Source organism: Lissotriton vulgaris, chromosome 7, assembly GCF_964263255.1.
Source record: "Lissotriton vulgaris chromosome 7, aLisVul1.2, whole genome shotgun sequence".
Classification (NCBI taxonomy): Eukaryota; Metazoa; Chordata; class Amphibia; order Caudata; family Salamandridae; genus Lissotriton; species Lissotriton vulgaris.
Window position 1 is genome coordinate 441804220 of NC_141695.1, and position 23434 is coordinate 441827653.

Consider the following 23434-nt stretch of genomic DNA (forward strand, 5'->3'; position numbering starts at 1 on the left):
AATAAAAATGTATATAAAGAAAAGGTAATAGGGTCATTTTTCTTATATTTCTTCTTTTCTTTATGAATTACTTATTGGGTGAGACTACATGTTCTAACATCAAGCTTTTGCAACAAACCAACTTAAGTGAAATAAGATATTTCTAAAAATGTTTGTAATAGTGCTACCCCAAGCAATAATAGTACAGACTTCAAAGGCAATGAGATACTAGAGTACTGAGATCCAAGGGATCTGTGGTGCAGCTCTCATGTGCTGCTACCTACCCCTCTGCCTCTCTCGGCCCTTGGGTTTACCAATCCGCCTCTGGCCCACTCTGGCTTTCTGGGCGGGCTTCTTGCGCTCTGCCATGACGCTCCCTTCCTCGGAATGATTGCTGATGGAGGACAGCAAGCTGTCGTTGTCAGTGACATCACCGTTTCTGCACTCGTTGGGCTCCGCCCATCGGATGACTTGTTTACTTCGGACATGGTCTTCTGAAGAAGTAATAAAGAACAGTAGGTGGGTGAAGGGAGTGAGGACAGAAAAGGAAAAATGGAGGGAAAAATCAAGTAAATAATAATATTGTTATGCTGCTTTCAGAGATAAGTATACATAAATGTGTTCTGTAGTGACTTGATGGCTAGAAACGAAGAAAGGAAGTTTAGTTGCAGAGTACTCTGTAAATGACAACTTCTGTAAATTTCACAGGATTTCATATGTATATCTAAATGATTTCATTTGCAAAGTTTTACCACACTGAATTAAGGGCACGCCAATGTATGAATATCTGTTCCTATTCAGTGACTTCCATCTCTCTCTCCCCAGTACCCACACAGCATTAGCACAGGGTAGCCAAACGGCTCTAGGCCAAGAGGACATCATGATGTTCCCAGTTCAGGGATTTTGTTATACAAATTATGTTTATTAGAGGTGTGTTAGCCCAACTGGTTCAAGTGATGCAAAGAAACTCTGAGTAAAAGTGTGAACAAATTCACACAAAAAAATCCAAGGCTAAAAGAACAGTGTCCTCATTACGTAGGGCGAAATAGTAACTCTATTTTTCGTTCTCCTCCTTATGGTTGAGGTGAGCAGCTTCATAAGAATAAAGAAACAAACAGAAATGATTATGAAACTTGTAAGGAAGGCCAACTACTGCCTAGATTATAGATGTAATAATAAAGCTTTAAGTTCTATGAAAAAATGGATAAATGCAATTTCTTTTATTTGCTCTATTATTACTATCATAGGAAATTTAAAAAATGGAATTATCTTAATTCTAATTCTCTAGGTTGCATCGACACCTCAACTTCATCTAATTATTCAGACCTGCTATGTCAGTGCAGGGAAATCACAAACGGTGATCGCTTTGAACATTTTGTTTTGACTTGAAGCCTTTTCAGGCTATTGGGAAAGAGGCTCATTGAAATGAAAGCACAAAGATTATCCTTAATACCAGATCACATCCTCTCATTCAGCCCCATATGCACGGTGCTTCATAAGAAATCTCAAATCCCCAGCCTTAAAGTCCAGCCCTCCTCTGTAGAATACCCCAGCCATTGAGAACTTTACTCAGGGAGATTTATGGACACGCAAAGGTAATTTCTTATCATTACTGACAGACCCCAACCACACCCACTGTTGGCCTTTATTAGAAGATTTAACCTCAGAATCAAGGCACAAAACACGCTTTGGTTCCGCATATTTTGGATCAGTATTAGCATGAATAGCCCAAGTAATTGAGACAAAATCAGTATTCCAACACCACAAGTCTGTTGCCAGACAGCACTCGGCTCACCTGCTTCAGTCTTAGCACAGGATATGAACTTGTCAAGCTGGCAGCGCAGAAAGTCTCGCTCCTCCTCCAGATCCTCAATCCTCTTCTGCAACCATGAGTTCCGCTCCAAGGCCATGTGCAGCTGAGCCTTCATGTTGGTTATGAGAGCAAAGGATGGGCTGCCAGAATCCGTCGTCTCTGCAACACAAGAACCAAACGCACCCTACAGTGAGCTCGGAGTTCATCATACTTAAGCCCCAAAAACCAAAAGGAGTGGCAGTGGCTGATGAACATTTACCTTTAGGTTTGCCTGCTGTAAGGTCAGGAAAACATCTGGGGAATTGTAATTGTTTTGGACAAAAAGGATGCATTTTGAAATAAACACAAATGTACTAAATGTTCAACTTTCTAGAAACCGTTCTGGAAAATTTGATACCGAATAAGACGCACTTGTCTCTGGATCTCCAGCAAAAGTTGTGGCTGGATGCTTAGACTATTTCTATTGGTTGTATCAGGATTTCCTGACGTTGCAATCATGATAATGTAGAGAATTCAAAACGAGGCAATCCATAAATGAGCCAATCCGAGGGATTTCATGAGCTGAATTTCTGTACCATTACCATTTTGACAAGGACCCACAAGTTTGTGATTTGCACTGACTGTTAAAATATACTCAAAATGGGGTTGTTGCCTCTCTTCTTTGAGTTAAAAATGTTTTAAATGCATGTTCAATGAGCAGCTTGCCATTAGAGGTGGGCAATGTGGGTGTACTGTTACTGTGAATATTCAAGGTGGTGCGGCATTGGGTTCCCTGGCTGCTTTTGTTGTTCAGACTTGAATGAATAAAATCATTTGTTTTAAAAAGCAACACAGCTTTGACACTACCTCCTTAAAACAGCTTTGTGGCAATTTGAGGTAACACTTAGAAATTGTGATCTTTGCATTTTAAAAGATAGGGATGTCACATGCACACACGTTTTGTTAGATAACTTTAATAAGGCACACCAACTTACCCACAGGTTATCTCAATGCAGGTTAAAAGAAAAAAACAGAGACAGTCAATCTGCTCAAATCAGTAAAGAAATATTTCATCAATTGTTTAAAGCAGAAGTACAGACTGGGAACTCTTCTCAAATCTGAAGGTAGAAGAGTTGCAGACAGAGGAAACCACAGGGAAAAAAAAAGGCTTTGCCACCCTTAATAGGTACTCAAAACCGAGAAACATTCCACAGAAAAGCATTGGCTGAGCACTGCTGTAAAAATAAGATATACTGGCTCATCCACTTTCAAGAGGGTTCACACTGAAAAGAGATCCTAGAACCAAGCAAAGTTAATTAAAAGCAATTTTTGCTTGGATCTGCACGCCAATGCTGTTTATGAAAAATAGGATTCTAAGGCAATTGTGTTCATCAGCATAATTTGCCCAGTTTGCATCCAATTCAATTGAACACAAGGTATCTGTTCTGTACAAATGAGTGTACAATTTAGGCAATATAGTGGAAACTTATATAAAGTAGATCACTTATGTCAAACCTCAAGCTGGCTTCTGCTGCATCTATGAAGTGTAAGGGTGGGCATGAACTTATTCAGTCTCTTAAATTACAAGGGGCATGCAGAGATTGCAGAATAGACCTGATCTTTAACATGAAACTGCGGAGTCCAACTTAACATCTAGATGTGTTTTACCATATTGAAGGGGCAGAGGCAGAGACCCATCCTTTTAGACCAAAACGTGGATCTTCCAAAGATCCGCATTTCCATTCACTGCCAGGACCTCTGTCTTCTCATAATTGGGTTTTAACCACTATTTCCACACTCACTACTTGATCTTCACAAAACACTGTTGGAGACCTTTATTTGAGACAGTATGATGCTAAAGGTGGAATGAATTTGGAAAAGGAGTTGTATGTCAACGGGGCCTGATAAATGTACAGAGGTACGGTACTAATGTGCTGACCATTGCTGCTCTGCGCAAGGAAAGAAGAAACGGCTTACGGAGGCTCTTGACACCATCTTGCCACCTGTCACAAAACATTCGGGTAGAACTCACCCTCCGGCTCTCTGTTTTACTGACACACTTAGATTACAAAAGGAAACAATGTAAAATTCTAGAAAGACAGTCAAACTTTATGATGAGGAGGCCACGTCTGAGTATGTGGTGGCTTTGAAAAGGTATCATGCCCTCTGTAAATCGGCACGTGCCAAGTATTTCACTGAAAAGATTGACAGTTCTTAAAATTTGCAGAAGACTCTTTTTAGGGTGCTGAAAGAACTGTCTGATGCTTGTAACACCTTGCCTCCGCCCTCTCTTTCACAAAACCATTGTGATGAATTAGCCAATTTTTTTCTTGAATAAGTTGATAAGATTCTCCAGCAATTAGCAGCAGATTCTGTGAGTACAGAAACCTACATGTACTTGAAAGCCCCTACTTTAAGTCATTTGGAAGCACCTCTTCCGGCAAATAAGTCGGAAGAGACCAACAAAATTAGGGCATGTTCTCTCATGGATCTTGCATTCCATTAAGTCAGCTTCTCTGCTGGATCACCACCCTCCTGCCAAGCTCAGAGTTTTAGATGAGTCTGTCTTAACTGTTATTTTAAAGCTTCTTAATATCTCTTTGAAGGATGGCAGCATTGGAAGCATGCTTTGGTTCTCCCCCTTCTAAAGAAAGCAAATGTGGACTACTCTTGTTGGTCTAGCTTCCGCCCAATTTCCCTTCTTCCTGTTTTCTCCAAAATTGGGAAAAACATGTTAATACGCAACTCTCAATATTCACTGATCCCATCAGCTCCTCCATCCTTCGGAGTGCGGCTTTAGGGCGGCGCATAGCATAGCCTGCTCTCCTTGGTGTAACTGAATGTCTTAGACAACATCTAGACTCTGGAGGCACGGCTGCTCTCGTTCTGCTTGACTTGAGCACTCCGTTTGATACAGTTTCTCATTGTACAGACCCCCCAGGATATAGCGGCATGGATTAGCAAAGTTAGCGGCACAAAAATGGAAATTTAGTGGCACAAATATGGAAATTTAGCGGCAATTTTGCGGCATTTTATTTGGCCATTTTTCCTACAACAAACACAGATATCTTAGTTTTTTTTGTTATTTAACCCCTTCCGTGCGGGCGGAATTCCCCGCCCATGCTGACTCCGCCTTGCGCGGGCGGAGTCATGACGGAACGGTTCCGTCATCCGCACAGCTCACCCGTAGTGCATGACGGAACCGTTCCGTCAGCAGCATGGAAGGGGTTAACAACATGAAGCTATGTATGTATACTAATGTAAGCATTCCTCCATAGAAACACTCTTGATTGTGGGTTTAAGTAATTCCCTTTTCCTACAGCTTGACAGTTACACGCAATGAATGTCCACAATGTAGTGGTAAAGCTCTGGTTTAGGTGTTACTTTTTGTTAAATGCTAATGCCCCATTAAGCCCGGAAAGTTATTCTTTCGTGCTTCTGTGTCCTTCCCGCCCGCCCCAATAAACAACGTAATACAGATAGTGCTGGCACATATGTTGCGCCAGTGCGCTCTCTCAATAGGGCGTTCTCTCCCACCATGCTGATGAGGGAATCTCTTTACATCTGCGCCCACGATGTATCATGGACGCGGGCGCAGAGGTAAAGAAGCTGTCAGGAAGTGGCACTGAGCCCTCGGTGTACACAGACACATCTCTCTGAAGGACCCTGGCACCGAGCCCCCGGTGCCCACAGACAAATATCTCTGAAGGGCCCTGGCACCGAGCCCCCGGTGCCCACAGACAAATCTCTCTGAAGGGCCCTGGCACTGAGCCCCCTGTGCCCACAGACAAATCTCTCTGAAGGGCCCTGGCACTGAGCCCCCTGTGCCCACAGACAAATCTCTCTGAAGTGCCCTGGCACCAAGCCCCTGGTGCCCACAGACAAATCTCTCTGAAGTGCCCTGGCACCGAGCCCCCGGTGCCCACAAACCCTATCCTGTGAAAGGTCCCGGGCACCACCGACCCGGGTGCCCTACAGAGGGAGCCCATCTGAGGCCCCTCCACCAGGGTTACCCGGTGTTGCCACTCTGACACATCTCTCTGAGCTGAGAAGGAACGTTGGCACGAGTAGGTCCCGGGAGCCCCTGTGTCCCATGAGGGATACTGTTACTGTTACTTTTGTACAAAACACGACTTATTATTATTAGTCGCGTCCCCGTGGGTGTCAAGTGTACCCCCCCCCCCCCATTCCTGCAGCCGTCTCCTGCACAAACAAGGCTTTCTGCAACTTTATTTGTCTCTCACAGCTCTTTTCATCCCACAAAATTTGATCGGAATTTAGAGGTGGGTAGGTGGACGGACGGACAAATGGATAAGTGGTTGCCTAGGGGATGGATAGATGAATGGATAGTTGGGTGTGGTTGGTTTTATGGAATGGTGGATGGGCGTGGTGCTGGGTGGGTGGGCGGAGGAGATGTATAAGCAGGTGGCTGATGGATGGCTGGGTGGATGGAGGAATGGATGGATAGGTGAGGTGGATGGATATACGGATTGCTAGGTGGATGGATGCATGTAAGGACATTAAAGCCAGGCCTATTGGCGTTACCAGTGCTTGTTGAATGAGTTCATCTTGCTGGTGACGCAAGGGTCTTTCCGGTTCTTTTCATCCGCCTGTCCCCTCTGCCTGGACTTCTACGTGCATCAATACCCCACCCCCGAGCCCATATAGCTGTTCCCCTATAGATCTAGGATTCTACGGGACCACAAACTTCAACTTCCCATCATTCTGCAAAGCCCCCCATACAAAATACAGAAATTCGCATCCTGTTTCTTCCTTGCCCGATGCATTTCGGGACAATTAAGTCCATGCCTCAGGGGCATACCTGAAACCCATATAATACCAACACTTTTCTGTATTATGTAAAATATTACAGTATAACTTTTGATGCTAAAAAAAGTTTAATGTAAACTTATGTTAGAGAATGTATTGCTTAGGTGATGTATGAGGCATTGCAAACAATGTGAATACAACGAACTAAGGTTGTAACTAAGAAATTAAAAATGAGGTATCAGAGAACTTTGTATATTGTTATAAATTGATAGGTTGTTTATTGGTGAACAGTGCACACTCCGTTCGAATACCGGCTTTGAGGGCCCAAAAAACCCAAAATAGCATTTTCCCATCTAACTTAATTTTTAGATTGTGCCACAAGGATGTTAGGAGTGAACCTGACATATGATTACAGAGGCGCTCTTATTTACTCGTAGCAAAGCAGTGATTGTGTCAAGAAAAATAGGTTCAGAGTGGGTTATATGCAACTGGTTTAGAAAGCGCAGGGCTGCTCGCCGTGCCCAGGTTAACTGCAGCAGGCGGGGTGGCTTCAAGAGCGAGACAGAGGGGGAGGAAGGGGAGAGGTGAAGAGACAGCCATCAGAGAGGGAGAAGAAACAGAGGGGGAGGAAGGGGAGAGGTGAAGAGACAGAAGACCGCCCAGAAACCAGGAGGGCTGTGAACAGTCGCTCAACACCCATTGAGCTCACGGGGCTCCAGCCCCCTCCCCCCCGTCGTGTGTGTCAGCCCGGAGACAGCTTCGTGGGCTGGCGAGCATCTGATTGCAGCCGCAGCCGAGTACTTACTTAACAGGTCTTTAAAAGACCATTTACATGTAAATGAGGCTTTTTTGTGTGTTCACATATTCTTACAGCCCCTGTGAAGGTACATTTGCTGGTCCCAAGCTGCCCCCACCCACATTGGGTCACTCAGCATTACAAGCTGCCTCTAACCCTCAGGGCCTCGGGCACGTCCACCTGCATCCCTTGGATTCCGCGGGCACTTTAGAAAAAATCGCAGCATTTACACAAAACTGCCGATTTCGCGATTTTATTGCAAATCGCGAAATCGCGAAATCCTGGAGGGTCTGATTGTAGCCTCGAGTCCTTGGGCAATGAAGGCGTGGCCTTGAAGTGCTCAATCTCTCTTTTAAAGGACCAAACCTTCCAGATCTCTTCGGCTAATGTGAGATCTAAGACACAAACTCTGGTTTTGGGTGTTCCACAGGGATCCATTCAGAGCCCCTTGCTTTTTAACATCTATGTTCGTTCTTTAGCAGATGTAATTGAGAAATGTAGACTCGCCCTTTTTTCCTACATTGATGACACTCTGATAATTTTTTCGTTATCAGCAGCCAAGCACTGTGATCCCTCTCTGCTTCACTTGGGCCTGAGGAATATTTCCTTATGGATGAACAAAAATGCGTTGAGGTTCAATGGTGATAAAACCGAGGTCTTGGTTTTGGGTAACAATCCTGCTCTGGTCGGACTGCCTAGTGCCTTTACTCACTCCGTCTACCAAGGTCAAGACTTTCGGTTTCATTATTGATGATAAACTTTAATTGAAACCACAAAGTCACTGCTACCTGCTTTTCAGTCCTCAAATGGCTCAGAAAGATTCTTTGGTTAACCCCTTTAGCAGTGCGGAGAACTGTCATTCAGCCTCTAGTCATATCCAGACCGGATTATGGCAATGTGCTGTACCTAGGCGCGGATAAGACCTTGATTCAACGCGTACAGACTATTCGAAACGTGACTTCACGTTGCTTTTTTGTTTACCACAGTGTGCCTCAGCCTCCCCTCTGCTTCAGGAACTGCACTGGCTTGAGATCTATAAATGGATTGAATTTAAGGCATTGTGTTATATGTTCAAGGGCAAACATGGCCTAGCGCCCTCAAACATTAAGGAACTGGTGACTCCTTATTTGCCTACGTGTCTGCTGAGGACCACTAGCCTTCTGCTGTTTGCCATGCCTAAATTCCGTCTAACCCGCATGAAAGGCCATTCCTTTGTCTATCTAGGTACTAAAATGTGCAATTCTTTCCCAGCCACACATAAGAATTGTAACACCTTACTTGCTTTTCGTAAGAACATGAAGACTTGGCTATTCTAGCTGTCTGTTGGGGTCACCGTTATCTGCCTCCATTCTGCGCCGGGAAACCCCTTGGGGTAGCTGCACGCATTACAAGTCTGTCAAATAAATAAATAAAGTTTTGAAATTATAAGGTGGTAACTACCTGGAATGGACGGATCAGCACAGCCCACAATTGGGGGTAAACAAGCTTATAGTGCTGCGTGCGCGATCGTTAAAGGTCGCTGGCGCGATTGTAAATTCCGACCTATGGTCACAAAAACACAATCTCTCGGAGATTGTACAGCTCAGCGAGCTGAACTACAGGCATTCAAGATGGCGCTTGAAAATACTGATCGCAAATTTCCCACACTCGTGTGCGATTCGTATTACTGTAGTCAATCTTACAATGAATACTTGCAGACTTGGATTCAAAACGGTTTCAAAGATGCAAAAGGTGGCACAATCAAGCATAAGTTGCTTTGGGAACAAGTATTTCAAGTAGACTAATTTTGGCAGCACATGAAGAGCTCGCCTCTGCACACGCAGGTGTTTCCGCTACAGTATCATTATTAAAATAGAGATACTGGTGGCCACGCATGAGCAAACAGACCAGAAACTATGTTTTGGAATGTGAAATCAGCCAGAAAATGAAGGTTTCAACAGTGAAACGCCCGGCACAGATGCCCCTTTTAATTTCAGATAAACCATTAGCATTCATTTACCTGGACCACTGCGGTCCCTTACAGAGGGATGGTAACTATAAATATATCATGGTCGGAGTGGATTCATGCTCAAAATTCATTTGGATGTGGCCTCAGCACTCGGCTGACGCCCGAACTGTTATAAAAGATTTGTGAGTCTTTATCAGCACATACACAGTCGGAAAGCTACATTCTGACCAGGGTCCTGCGTTCAGCTCCAGAGCTTACAAGGAGGCAATGGCCAATCTAGGCATTGCAAGGCGGTATTCTAGTCCATTCCATCCTGAGGCAAATTCTGTAGTGGAAAGAAAAAACTGGGACATAAAGCAATCTATAACAGCTAGGGTATTAGGCTCGGGTGATGGGTAGGCCAAACATCTAATAAGTGTCCAACGTAATCTAAATAATCTGCCAAGAAATTGTCTGGGTGGAATCACTCCATATGAAATCCTTTTTTGTACTAGAATGATTGTCCAGGACCTTGATCGTCACACTTCAGAGGTAAAACAAAAACCTTTTGATATCAAAGACCGTTTGGCTGTTTTGCAGGACTTAAATGAAACAAGGAGAAGTCAAAGCAACACATAACAGAAGCCAACGACCACTGAAGGGGAACCACCCGTCCCAGCAAGGCCTGTCTGGATTCCAAAAATTGGGGATCTGGTCAGAGAAAAGATCGCGGATAAGAAGGAATTTGGGCCTTCTTACAGACAACCAGTACCTGTGCTAGCAATCCACGGATCAAGAACAGTGTTACTGCTGCCCCTTGCTGGAAGAAAGGAGAACAGGTTTGTATCTATCGACCTGGTAAAACCACATCATGTGGCCAATAATAAGTAGTAGGCCCAGTGGACTCCAAAGATGCAGCAGATGACCAAATCTTGCTACTATCCAAGAGGTTCAAACTGAAAGACTCATCACCTTTGAGGAATCTGCAGTGCAAAAAGAAGGACTAAGCAATAAATCCATGGAACTTGTGCCTCTTGATACCCAAATAACAGTTCATCAAGAAACAACTGTCTACAATGATATAGCATCTGACTATACTAATATGACAAGGGATTCAGTAGCTCCAGTGATTTCAAGTAATCCTGATGCAATACCTACAATTGACAGAACTGCATCTGGCTATTTCATTAACTTTGATACGTTTTTCGAGGATCTCAGTGAACCTGAAACGACTCCAGCAAATAAAACTTTAAAAAAAAAAGCAACAGAACTTTTTCAGCAACCTGGAAAAACTTATCTGGTTTCACCATGAGTTGAGCTTTGGATTGTGTTAGGCGTACCTTTTCTCCTACTTTGGCTAATTCTTGTATTAAGTTTGGGAATGCTGATAAATGGAAGATATAGTAAAATGGAAACAGCAAGTAAGAACATCAACTTACTCCTCAAGCCACACAAATCATCTCAACGTGAACAAAGAGACTTGACATCAGTGAACATCACAGCTGTTCCTATACCTGGTGGTATAGCATGGGACAGAACTGATTATGATATCTTTGGCCCTGCAGAGCTGTGGAAGATTCCACATCAATTCAAGGTTTCATTGAGTGACTTTGTTTCACCCAGCACATTTTCTGATGATTGGGACTTGACTGTTAATAATATGTCAGACTTAGAGATGTCTGCAAAATTTACAAAACATGAATACTTGGAAGGTTCATCAGATTATGAACAAATGCACTGTTATAATCACTATGGTCATCATTATTTGCACAAATCTGCAAACCCTAGAAATGTTTATACTTTCAATCAATGGGAACACTGTCCAACACCACCAAAAGGCTGCTCAAAAACATTCTATGAAACATTTCCATACTTCTCAGGTTTTAATGTCTCAAATCCGGAAGCATTTTACTTTAAAAATGTTAATAAGACAGGAATGAAAAATAAGTTGACTAATACTAAGCACATTTATTCTGCAGCCTTTTATGCCCAGCTGCCCTCATTAGGTTTTGACTTTTGGAGTGACAACATTGAAACAAAAACTGTCTGGGGCACAAAAGACTGGCAGGTGCAGGGAATAGAAGCTTTATTTCGAGTCTGCATTACCCCTGAACAAATAATGTTTTTTGAACGACACTGTGCAACAGACATCCTGTCTTGGTCTAGCCAAGATAAAAGATTTGAACAAACCGTCCATACCTACACCTACACCTGATAGTAAAAACACTACAGAAGGACGGGCCGACGTAAAAACAATCTTACCTAAAAACAGAACTGATCTTGATTGGAAGAAATGGTTAATCTGGCCCACAGACACAAACAACTGTCAAGATAGATTCCTGAATAAGACACAAGGGTTTAAATTCACTAGGCCAGTTCCAAAATATGTCCAGAGACAACATCCAGGGATAGTAAGATAATACAGTGTAGGAAAACTGTGCCTTGACTGGCTACAAAAATCCACACTAACAGAAGTAAAACAACACTTATCTTTACTTAAAGATGGCGTTGATTTAAGGGACTTCTTACAAGGTCCTGCGAAACGGCGTCATACACGTTTTATATACGCTGGTATATATGCCATTTATAATGAAGCTTGGAAAGCGACACAAGCAGAGACTGCAGAACGAATAGGAGAAATTAATCGTATTAATTTAGAGAAAGCTCTCTCTGTAGTTGACAATGGGTTAACAACTCTGCCATCCAGAATTTATTCTTTGGACAGCATGGTATCCTCTGCCATAAAGATAATGGAACAGGACTTGCTCATTCTACAGCATGGACAGTCACAATTGCGTTCTATAATGCTTTTAGGCTGGAGGTTACAAAATCTTTGTTCTGGATATGTGCCATGGCATCTAATCAACACCACGTCATTGTTTTCTGTATTTAACCTTACAGATAAACAAATCACTTTGGCACAAAGAGGAGCAGACTATAAGGTGCTGAGCATTGAGAAACTGGAAAGATTACCATTAACTGTTTCAGAAAAGCCTGCAACAGAATGGTTAATACACAACACAATCACTCTGCCTGTCACAATTTTCCATTTTCAATATTGTTTGAAACATATACCAGCTGGCCTATATGAAAGGTTGGGTAAAGAATACATTAAGTCAACCTGGGAATTACCATATACACACAGATGTTGGAGTGGGGGAAAAGAGGTATTTCTTAGTGTTACAAACTGCAAAAGCGCACTAAGCGGTATACTTTTATGTCAGGGTATTAATTTACATGGAGCCTGCGATGGTTCTTCAACCAACTTATACTGCCACCTGCAAGGTTCTCCAGCTGCAGTGATAGATCCAATTTTTACGCAGCTTTCTAACGGAAGCTATATTATATTGAATAATCACAGCTGCTGTGGAATGTTGCCAGGAATAGCCTATCTCGTAACTGTGTCAGCCAGGGTCACTTGTTGTATGCAAGTATTGTTTCCTAAAACTAAGACAGGCGGGGAGTCGTCGCTATGGCCTTTACTGAACATCTCTTCTATACGAATTGATACTTTAAGCAGAATGAAAGCCATTCTTTTACAAAAACTGTGCCACTGACCTCGTCCAAAGAGACGTATGAACTACAAGTTGCAAGGTCCTCTGCAGAGAGACATGCCCTTTTATCAACAAACTGCCCTGTCGTAAAAATGTTAAGTCGGATCTTAAACATGTCTGACACCAGTGGTATTATACATGTATTTAAGACAGTTTTTTCGGGACTGTTAGCACCTTGTGAAGCAGTCCTCGGAATATTTCCTTTATTTTTTTAAAAATATTTTTATTAATCATTGCAAGAGAAACATACATAAGAAAAAAAGGAAAAAAGACATAAGAAATTCATAAAGCGTTAGAATCTTATACAATAGTCAATGATACTGAGGAACACTTAAAGAACAAATGATTTTTTCGAGATTCAAAAATGAATAAATAATGATTGTAGCCAGCATTACCCAAACAATAATATTACACGAAAGGTCTCCAAATTTTCTCTCTTTTCCTTAAAGATTGAGGTCCCCTTAGTTTTGCTAGTGAAAGTTCCATCAACTGTATCTCCTTGCTTAAAGCCCACCATTCCGAAATGTGCGGGGGATTAGGAGAGATCCATGCACTAGCTATAACCAGTCGTGCACAAGCAATTAAGATGGTAATGAGGTCTTTGAATATGTTACTTGTATCCTGCAGATCGAGTTAAATCAGCTGTGCGGTGAATTTCGGGCTAGTTATTTGTTTATGGGAGAGTATGTCTTCTATTTTTTCCCAAAATTCAGTCAGGGAAGGGCATGAAAAAAACATGTGCACTAGATCGGCGGCATGTAAGTCACATTTAGGACACTTCGTACGGCTGCTGACATCATTGTTGCCTGCCGAGCTAGATATTCTCTGCGGCGTATAGTAAAGTTGGCAAATAGTTCTATAGTGCTGTAGTCTTAAGCTAGAGGACTGGACCACCTGATTGATTTGATGTAATGAACCCGAAATTTGATTTGGTGTTATGTTATACCCATCCTATTGGTCCATTTAATAGCAAGTTTGCCACAGTCGTCCATTTTTAAATTTATTAGACATGCGTACCCCTCACTAATAATTGATTTAGTTTTGTTAAGAGTACAAACAATTTAAAATCTCTGATTGGCTAGCTTCTTTAATTTTCATTTTTCTCACTAGAAAGTCTCTCAATTGTATGTATTTAAAGTACATGCCATCATCCAATTTATATATAGTTTTTAGTAATGTAAAATCTAAAAAGCCCTCGTGTCCGAAAAGGTCTCCTAATGTACAAACCCCACATCTAGCCCAGGAAATCTCTGCCCCATCTGAGAAAATTCCGGGGAGGCCTGGGTTATCCCATGAGGGTAAGTCTGAATGAAAGAAAGAAAATTTCCCATAATTCATAATGGTGTTCCAAATGGCGATAATTTCTCTAGCGGTCATCGACATTTCCAAACTTCGTGCACTCCGTGTTTGGCGGCCTGCCTCTCATTTTGGGACTCATAGCAGGAATACTATTCTTGTTCCTTCTGCTCCAATATGGCAAGTCCGGTCACCAGCGACACCCAGATTACCATAGAGAACACTCTCCTGGCAATGAAGTGTTGTGAGCGCATGATACAGATTCGGGGCTTGGCTCGTGTGAGAGATCTGAATACCATGTGGTTTCTATCATTCCGACCAATCTGGCAAGATTGCATCTTACCTATTCTACGATGCCTGCTATGTGGAGATGAATGCATGTTGGACATCTGTCTGACACTCCCATCAGTCCTGCTAACGGATGTTAACACTTTGCTTGGTTCGGTAACGGGCCATGCCCTGTGTTGTCCCCAGCGGCTGCCAATCCTGATGACGGCATTCATTGAGGTCTCACAGACGCAATCTGCTGACGGTGAGATACATGGATCGACAGGCGCACAGGTACCGTCACCATCTCCATTGAACTTTGCTACTGCGGCTAACGTGGACGCCGATGCTTCACATTTTTATGCAATTGGTCTACCTAACGAAGTGGTCCAACTTTCACCTACTGTGGTAGACAAATTCTTTACCAGCTTACAAGATTTGATGTTTTCTCCAAACAGTGAGAGTGACTTTTGAAATTAGCACACAGCATTCTATGGGACTCTGTATTCGACCTTCACTTTATCAAAAACAAAACTTCAAACTTTAGAACTCTATTTTTCTACGATTTGACTCTCATCCAAATTTGAACTTTTTTTGGCACAAAGTAATCTGCTTATAGTAGAACTATTCATAGAGAACAAGAATTCTGTGGAAACTTCAAAGAGACAATATTTTGACCTTGTCCACAACCAAAAGAATTTGTATATTTACATTCTGCCATGGAATGATCTCAACTTTTTTCTTCTGTAATTAAGAGCCATTTCATAAATGTATTTTCATGATTCATTCAGATACCATTGCCAACGTCATACTGTATGCTTTGAATGGAAACATTGCTTTTAAAATGCGTACAGCACAAATGCTCATTTTCTTGTACGACCATTTCGAATGCATTTTATGTATTTTGGGTGGGGTTTAATACATATTGCTTTAGATATGTTTTTAATGCTTAGAATTTAGTAATGTCGAACATAATAAAGTGGAGTGGTTGTTGTATGGCGTTTTAGGATCCGAGTGAAATTTCCCGACTCATGCCCTTATATAGGTACAATTCACATTGCCCCGATATAGGCATAGAATTCATACCCATATTTAGACATAGCCCAGACAGTCCAAATACAGGCATGGCTACTTCCACCCGTACCAGAGAGCCACAACGATTTCTTAGAAAATAGGCTTAAGCAGTCAGGGACATCCCCCTGCTTAAATGTTGATTTGTCCAAGAACTCATGGAGTTTTCAAAGAACTATCATTCGCTTGGGGTTGTTTTCTGATGTTATTATGCCCGACTTTACCTCAAACTAGGTACCTTCAAGGTATAAATATGTCTTCACTTGCTCTAGCAAACACACAGTGGTTCGGAGCAGCTCGACTATCTACTTGCCCGACGCAGCCGAAGGAAGCCGACCCTCCAGCTGATGCACTGATCGAGAAGCTGTCCTTTCTGTCGCTGAGAATCCAGCTCCAGTGTTTCCAATCTCCCCTCGCAGGGTGTTCGGAAATCGAGTCCCGAGACAGAGATACCAGACCTCCTTCATTCTAAACTAAGGTATGGAGCTGATTAGACCCTAAAGAGAAATCTTGGATAGATTCTTGGCAAAGAAACTAAACCTATGCTACACCACACTTACTTCTTCCCTCGTACTGGACTTAGGTTAGGTACATCAGGGTAGGCGTATTTTAGAAGCACCAGTTGAGTACTTTTAGCCTTTGTTATTTATGTATGTATTTATCTGTGGTTTAGAAACCATACAATGCTTTTACAGTATTATTTTATAATACTCTTCACGCTGTACGCATTATACTTTGCAGCCTGTATTACGTTTGTAGCAGTTCACTTTACTTGCATGAGAAAGAAGACTGTTCAATAAATCCCTTTATTGAAAACGCCCGTCTCTCTATTTCTCTGCACCTCTGATGAAACGAAGCATGCACGATTGACTGAGTAAAATATCTATCTATTGTTTCTACGACTCTGAAGATACGTTTATTCTTGGGGAAACAAAGTTGTCATATTTATGCGGTTGTCAGAAACTAATCCCTGCGTGTTTATTCAAGAAAGTTTCTAGTGACCTCTGAGCTAGCTGGCACTCACAATTGTGTCTAATATATTCAATAAAGACCTAGTAGACATAAGTCTTACGTCAATGCTATAGGATATATTATTCCAATGCGCAGAGCCTATTGGGAATATAGGAACTACACTACAGTAGCTGTGTACCAATGAGACCGATCCTTGTTTCCAGTGATTCCTGAGCTTTTGATATCCGTGTTTCCAGTGTTTCCTGAGCTTTTGATTTCCTTGTTTCCAGTATTTTCTTAGCTTTTTGATATCCTTGTTTCCAGTGTTTCCTGAGCTTTAGTTATTCCTTGTTCTTGAGCTGCTGCTGTTTTCCTTGTTCCTGAACTAGCACTGCCTGCAGTGCTGCCTTGGCCTTTGCAAAATTCTTGTTCTTGCCCCAGCACAGCCTTCAGTGCTACTTTCTTTTCGTGACTCCTGATCTAGCACTATTCTAGTATACCCTTGTAGCCTTCCCTTCTGTACATTCTTTTCAGCCCCTGCCCTTTTTCCCATTTCCTTGGCTCCAGTTCCTAGTTTGCTGTCTTTCCAATCTGCTGTCTTGCTTCGATTATCTTGTATGTTTGTTACTTGCTTTCTGCCAAGTGTGCCCTGTGACTTTTTTATTTCCTGTAAAGCACTCCTCCTTGCTAGCGCCTTGTCTATTGTGCTTGTGTTTAGTTCCCCCCCCCCCCTTTGCTGTTACTGCCTTGCGTGTTCCTGTTTGATCAACAGTATCCGTGGGCACAGCTGGTGTTTCTTGTTCACTGTGAGTATTGTATTTGTGTTACATTTATAACATCACCATTGTGATCAGCTCCACAGACCCTGCCTTTGCATACATATCCTATATGTGGGTATTTGCAGTCAGTATCTGTAACAGCAATTGTGAGTGAGGAACTTACTGACCTTCAGTCCTACTGTGTGGAGCTCCTGAGTGCTTTACCCCACAATCCCTATATTGTTAATGTTGTTTTATATATAAGTGTATTGCACATCCGTCCTGGGTGTGGTGATTCCTAATGCTAAACCGCCTCATGAGTGACTGTCCTTTCTGAGTCTTAGCCATTTTGTTCTTTCGTGCAGGCTTCCCCTTTTGTATCCCTTTTCCTCTCTGACTTCCTGTGTGATCCTGGGCAGTGCTGTATAACTTTTTCTGCTCCATTTTCTACCCAGTTGCCAGTCTTTGCCCAAGTCCCTAACTGTGTCCCAGAAAGTCCCAGACATTCCCTGACAAGAACAACCTTGTGGTTCTACAGGTTCATACGTGACAATCTTACTTACGTAGGAGGTACATTAACAACCCTACGACTTATGACTTTATCAGAGTCATCCAATTGGTTTTGGGCAAGTTGAAGATTGAACCTCTTATGAAGCAAAATCCAGCACCCTGAGCAGAATGAAATTGCCAAAGATCAAGTAAATAAGAATTGCGTTACACGTTTATACTGCTGGTACTCTATGTGGCATCTAATGTGCTTTACCACCATGCTTGAACATCTCCACAAAACAGGCATTAATGACAAGACATTGTGCTGGATCTACTCCTTTTTTCAAATCAAACGCATCATCTCAACCCCCTCTTTTGACCACAGATCATCATTCTATGAGGTGCAATGTACTACTGAGCTCTCTAAATGTTTCAATTTCAATCCTGTTCAACATCTACCTCAAATCTCTGCCCTATTCCATCAATTACTTCAGCTGGGCTTACTAGAATTATGCAGACAACACAACCCTACTCAAAAACGGACTGCTCGCACTCTGCAGTCTTCAACTGGCTGACAAGAAAGCATCTGAAAGCAAACGGTGTTAACACTGAAAGCCTTTCCTGCAAAAATCTGCTCCAGATGATTATGATTATCAAGAACTCCTCTATCCACTTTGTACCTAATTGGTACTCTCTCCCTGTATGGGTTTCCCCCACTGGGTCAAGGTAAAAATAACTCTTGTTCTATTCATTTGGGACACTGTGAAGGCTCTCTATCTTTACGGTCCCAAGTAGCAGGTTAAAATGCTTCAATTGATACAAAACTCAGCAGCATGAGTCATGCACAAGTACATCAGCATGGAACAAGTACAAGTACGTTCCACTGACTTCTACTAGGATTTAAGCGGAGCTAGACCCACCTTCCTCCAGAAGACTGTTTTCCCATACGACCAGGGGCTACCTCTGCTTTCAAAAATGCAACTCAGAATTTAAATTCAAACATACAACAAATCACAAATTGTAAATCAGGGTTTTCTGTTAAAACTGCAAAACTTTAAACATCTACCCTGTTCAGACAAGACATTTTTACAATAACCAAGTGTTTCAAAAAGCACTGAAGAAATGGCTCTTTCAATTCATCTTAGATGTTCATTGTAAGCATCAGAACATGCAATGTGCTTTAACATAACAGAAGAGGCTACTGGGTCCAACAGCGAAAGACTCAGAAAAGGAACAGGAATGCAAGTGAATGCACAGATATATTATTTACCCGTCACTTATTTACACTCTGTGACTGATTGCAGCATCCAGAATTGGGAACATCTTTAATTTTTGACTGTTATTTAGTTGTATCATAACTGTTTTCAAACATTTCTGTAAACTGGAGAACTTATACTGATTGTTTGCATGTTTTTAGTTTGCTGCATAATTCATTGTAAACACTCTATTAAATAATGCAATTACAAATTATCACAATCCATGTTGTTACTCTTCACTGGTTGTAGTACACCCATTTTCTCGCCTGGGCAGGACAGGTTTTTGCCATCTGCATGCAAGCACGTTATATGATTGTTCAGTGCAATAGCGCACACGAGGCCTGTGACTGACTGAGTTGGTGGTGTGGAAATATTCTAACCACATTGATCAACCTGATGCCTACATGTTGGATAATGGTTGCCAATCTCACCCAAGAGATGCAGTTTTTTAAGTGTTCTGAATGTTCACATAACCCGAACAGAAATATGGATCAGCAAGCACGATACTGAATAGCCACATTTACTCTTTTTCTCAAAACAGACCAGTCAAAATTATCTCAAACCAGCAAAAGGCAGCTGATGAAACCAAGTGTTTTGCACTTGCTAAATATGGTGGACGTTCAAACATTGCTGACATGTTTTAGTTATTCTAAGAGAAATATCCCCATTGATGTTTACATAAAAAAGGACACATTTAAAAAGGACACATTTGAGACAACCACTTCACCAACGTTTTGTACCAAATGTAGGCCAACGATTTTTAGCACACTAAAGGTTGTCTTTAGAAAGGTAATTTCCATTTCTGATTTGATTAAAATTGTGGAATATCTGCCAAAGGTATAAGCAATCAAAGAAAAGTAATTTTAATGGAAATCACATTTCAACCATTTTTTTTTTTTGAGTTTTATATAGCGCGTGGTTACCCTTGGGCATCCCAGCGCTCATCCAGAGTGCACACCATAACAGAAAAAAGCATTAGGCAGGGAACAAGTGAGTCTTTAAAAGTTTGCGGAATCGCAGAGTGCTAGTTTCGGAGCGCAGGGCCAGTGGGAGGGAATTCCATAACGTTGCCACATTAACGGAGAATCTTCTCCCACCAGACCTGGCCTTCCTGACTCTCGCGACTTGCAAAAGATATTGGTGGTCCGAGCGAAGGGCGCGGGGAGCTTTATAAGGTTGGACCATTTCCCGAAGGATAGGTGGCCCTTTCCCCTGTAATATTTTATGGGCCATGCAGAGTGACTTAAACTTCACCCTCTCCCTGACAGGGAGCCAGTGAAGCACCTTCAGCGCGGGACGGGCTGATTGTCGCCTGGGAATGTCTGTCAACAGCCTTGCAGCTGCATTCTGCACTTGCTGCAGTTTGTTTAAGGTTGATTCTGGGGCCCCCAGAAACAGCGCATTGCTGTAATCCAGCCGTGAAATGATTAGCCCCTGGATAAGTAATCTCCTGGAGGTCATCGGAAGGAGGGGTAGGATCTTCCGGGCTGACCGGAGCAGGCCGAAACACACGCCTGCAGTCTTTTTGGCGTGTGACTTAAAGGAGAGGTCCTGCTCCAGCCACACCCCCAAGCTCTTAATCTCCTGTTTTGGGGTGGGTGGCACTCCAAGGCAGCTCGGCCAGCTGCTAGGGGACAGGGAAGGAGGGGAGTTCCCCAACATCATCAGCTCAGTTTTTGAGCCGTTGAGTTTGAGTGCTGAGTTACACATCCAAGTGAAGATCTTAGCTAGGCATGTGTGTAGCACGTCAGGTTTATTCACCGACTGGGGAAGCCCTACCACCAACTGGGTATCATCAGCATAACTGAGGATTTTAATACCCAGAGGTAGAACCACACTCTCCAGTGGGGCCATATAAACGTTGAACAATGTGGGGCTCAATGATGAGCCCTGTGGCACACCACACTGGAGAGGGACTGATGTTGATTTCTCCTGACCTTCCCAGACCTCAAACGTCCGGTCTTCGAGAAAAGACGCGAGCCATTTCAGGGCCATCCCGGAGACCCCCACCCCTGACAGCCGCTGGAGTTACACCTGATGGTCTATGGTGTCAAACGCCGCACTAAGGTCCAGGAGGATCACTGCCACAGATCCCCCTGAATCCAAAATGCTCCTGGCATTCTCCACGACTGCCAGCAGGGCAGTGTCCGTCCCCTGACCAGGGTGAAAACCCGTTTGGGAGTCGCCCAGGAGGGAGTTGGATTCTATAAAGCCCGAGAGGCGCCTGTTCACAAGTTTCTCCGCTACCTTGCTAAGGCCCGGGAGCAGGGAAATGGGCCTGAAATTGGCAAGGTCAGCGGGATCCAGGCTGGGCTTCTTCAGGAGGGCCTTAACTACCGCTCCCTTCCAACTGGGGGGCACCACTCCTTGAGTGAAGGATAAGTTTATAAGATCCGTCACTGGGCCGCCGATGGTAGAGGCTACCTGCTTCAGATGTTTCATCCATAACTACAGAGGAGTGCATGCCACCACTGTGACAAATGGTTAACAAATACAGGATAGTACATTACAATTTCACTTCTGATCTGAAAATGTAACACAACAATTTTAAAGCTGTGTGGAATAGTATGGTATTTAACACAGGCAACAATGTAGAATGAATTAACATTTATACATCCATTGTGAAACATTGCTTGGTATGAGTTTTATGAAATAGGGTCTAATGGAATTTGTGTCAAAAGATTATCTTTTACCAAACGAGAAGAATAAATGTTAATTCAGGGGAAGAAGTATGTTGGTTGTGTTAAATACCATACCTATTGCTGCTTGCTCCATCCTCCCAGTGATTAGGCCTAATCACTGGAAGGAGCAAGCAGCACTAGGTGATCCACGAGGAACTCACATTGGAGTATGAATGACTACAGGGGTTCCTGAGTCCTTCCTGTAAGGGGCCCAGGTGACCCACATTGATGTCACTCAGCCATCACACGCAGAAACCTGCCAGACTCTTCCATCATAAACCCAGACTGGGAAAGAAAGTAAAACTTTACAGATCAAGAGCTGGAAGTACTGTCCAAGGAAGTGGTAAGACACCATGGTGGTGTGCCATCTCATGGTGAAGATGCCATCAAAAACAAACAAAACCTTACCCATGTAAGGAGATAGTAAATAGACAAAATCAATACTAAATCAACATATCTACATATTTACATGATGTTGAGAACATTAAAAACAGGTTCCAAACCTTTAAATTCTAGCTACTAAGTGAGTTGCCAAGCACCATCACTGAAGCATAGCAACTTGGGGTATTTCTCCACCTCAGCTCAACCTCAAGCTGTAGAAAATAAAACGGATGACTATCCTCAACATGTCTGGAGCGAACAGAAGTAAGTCTCGAGGTCAGGGGAAGCCAAGGTACGAGATGTAAAAATTGCAATGGAAGTATATATGATTTTCAGAAAGTTGGCTTGCTTGAGTATCATCATGATTGAAAAGAATGAATGATGTAATTTGTTACACATAGTCACATTGACCCATGTGAGAGATGTCATAGGAGGCTAACAACTCTTTATGTATTAAATCTTTTATTGAGGACAGGCTGAAAAATTCAATGCACCTCAATCTGTGATGTGGGCCGACCCCACTCCGGGGAAGCCAAAGGCGGAGATCACAAAGACGCCCATGGCCTGGCCAGTGGGTCACATTGTTCGTTAACACAGCAAGCCGCCTACAACCCAACCGGGCCGGCCGCGTCATAAGAGGTGCTACAAAGGTGCAAGCTGGGTTGTGCTAGTGCAACATGAAAGAACCATCAAACTGTTAACAACCCCCCCCCTTCCCACCCTTGCCCTCCCCTCTCCTTGTCCATGTCCGGGAATAATCGAGTAGTTACTGTCTTCCACAAAGGGCCTGGTGGTACTGCGCTCGCCTGACCTTTACGCTTGTGGGAGCCTGTCTTGGGCACTGGGAGAGGCGTCTCCGCAAGGCGCAGCAGGCGTAGGTAGCGTGGGCAGCTCACCTCACGGAATTCCCCTGTAAGTAGGCCGAGGAATGGTCGCCAGAGCTCCGCAAATTCCGCCCCCCTCCCCGCCGCTGCCAGGGACAATTTCTCCATCCCCAGGATCGCCCAGAGCCGATGAAGCCACCCCAGCTGTTGCGGAGCCTGTGTTGCTCTCCAATGGGCCACAATGTTCTGGACTGCCGCCCCCAGGGCCAGTGCGATCAGCCGCCCCCTCCAGGATTTCAAAGGATACATGAGGGCGTTCGGGAGGCCTAGTATAATGTATGCCGGGAAGCGCGGCAGCTGTGTGTCTAGATGTGCGTCTATGAGGTCCAGGATAGGGTCCCAGTAGGGGCGAAGTGCCTTGCAGCTCCATAGCAGGTGTTCCAGCGTTCCTAGCTCTCCGCACCCTCTCCAGCACCTATCGCTAACTCGGGCATCCCACTGGTGTATTCTCTCAGGGGTATGGTACCAGTACGTGGCTACCTTAGTTAGCGTCTCGGTGAGCCCTGTGTGGTGTGCTGAATGTCTGGCTCTATGGTACACCCCCTCCCACTCTTTCCTTGTAAGCTGCCGCCCCAGGTCCCT

The 23434-nt window shown here is 43.3% G+C and overlaps 1 protein-coding gene across 1 annotated transcript in view; it reads right to left on the reverse strand.

The window, feature by feature from the left end:
- The window catches only part of CCDC106 (coiled-coil domain containing 106), a 175922-nt gene that overhangs the window by 35794 nt on the left and 116694 nt on the right, over window positions 1-23434 (reverse strand). The window contains exons 4-5 of the mRNA XM_086930452.1: window positions 1775-1951; window positions 264-473 (exon numbers count right to left, since the gene is read on the reverse strand). Coding sequence (XP_086786578.1) covers window positions 264-473; window positions 1775-1951 — 387 coding nt within the window. The remainder of the gene's footprint in view (window positions 1-263; window positions 474-1774; window positions 1952-23434) is intronic.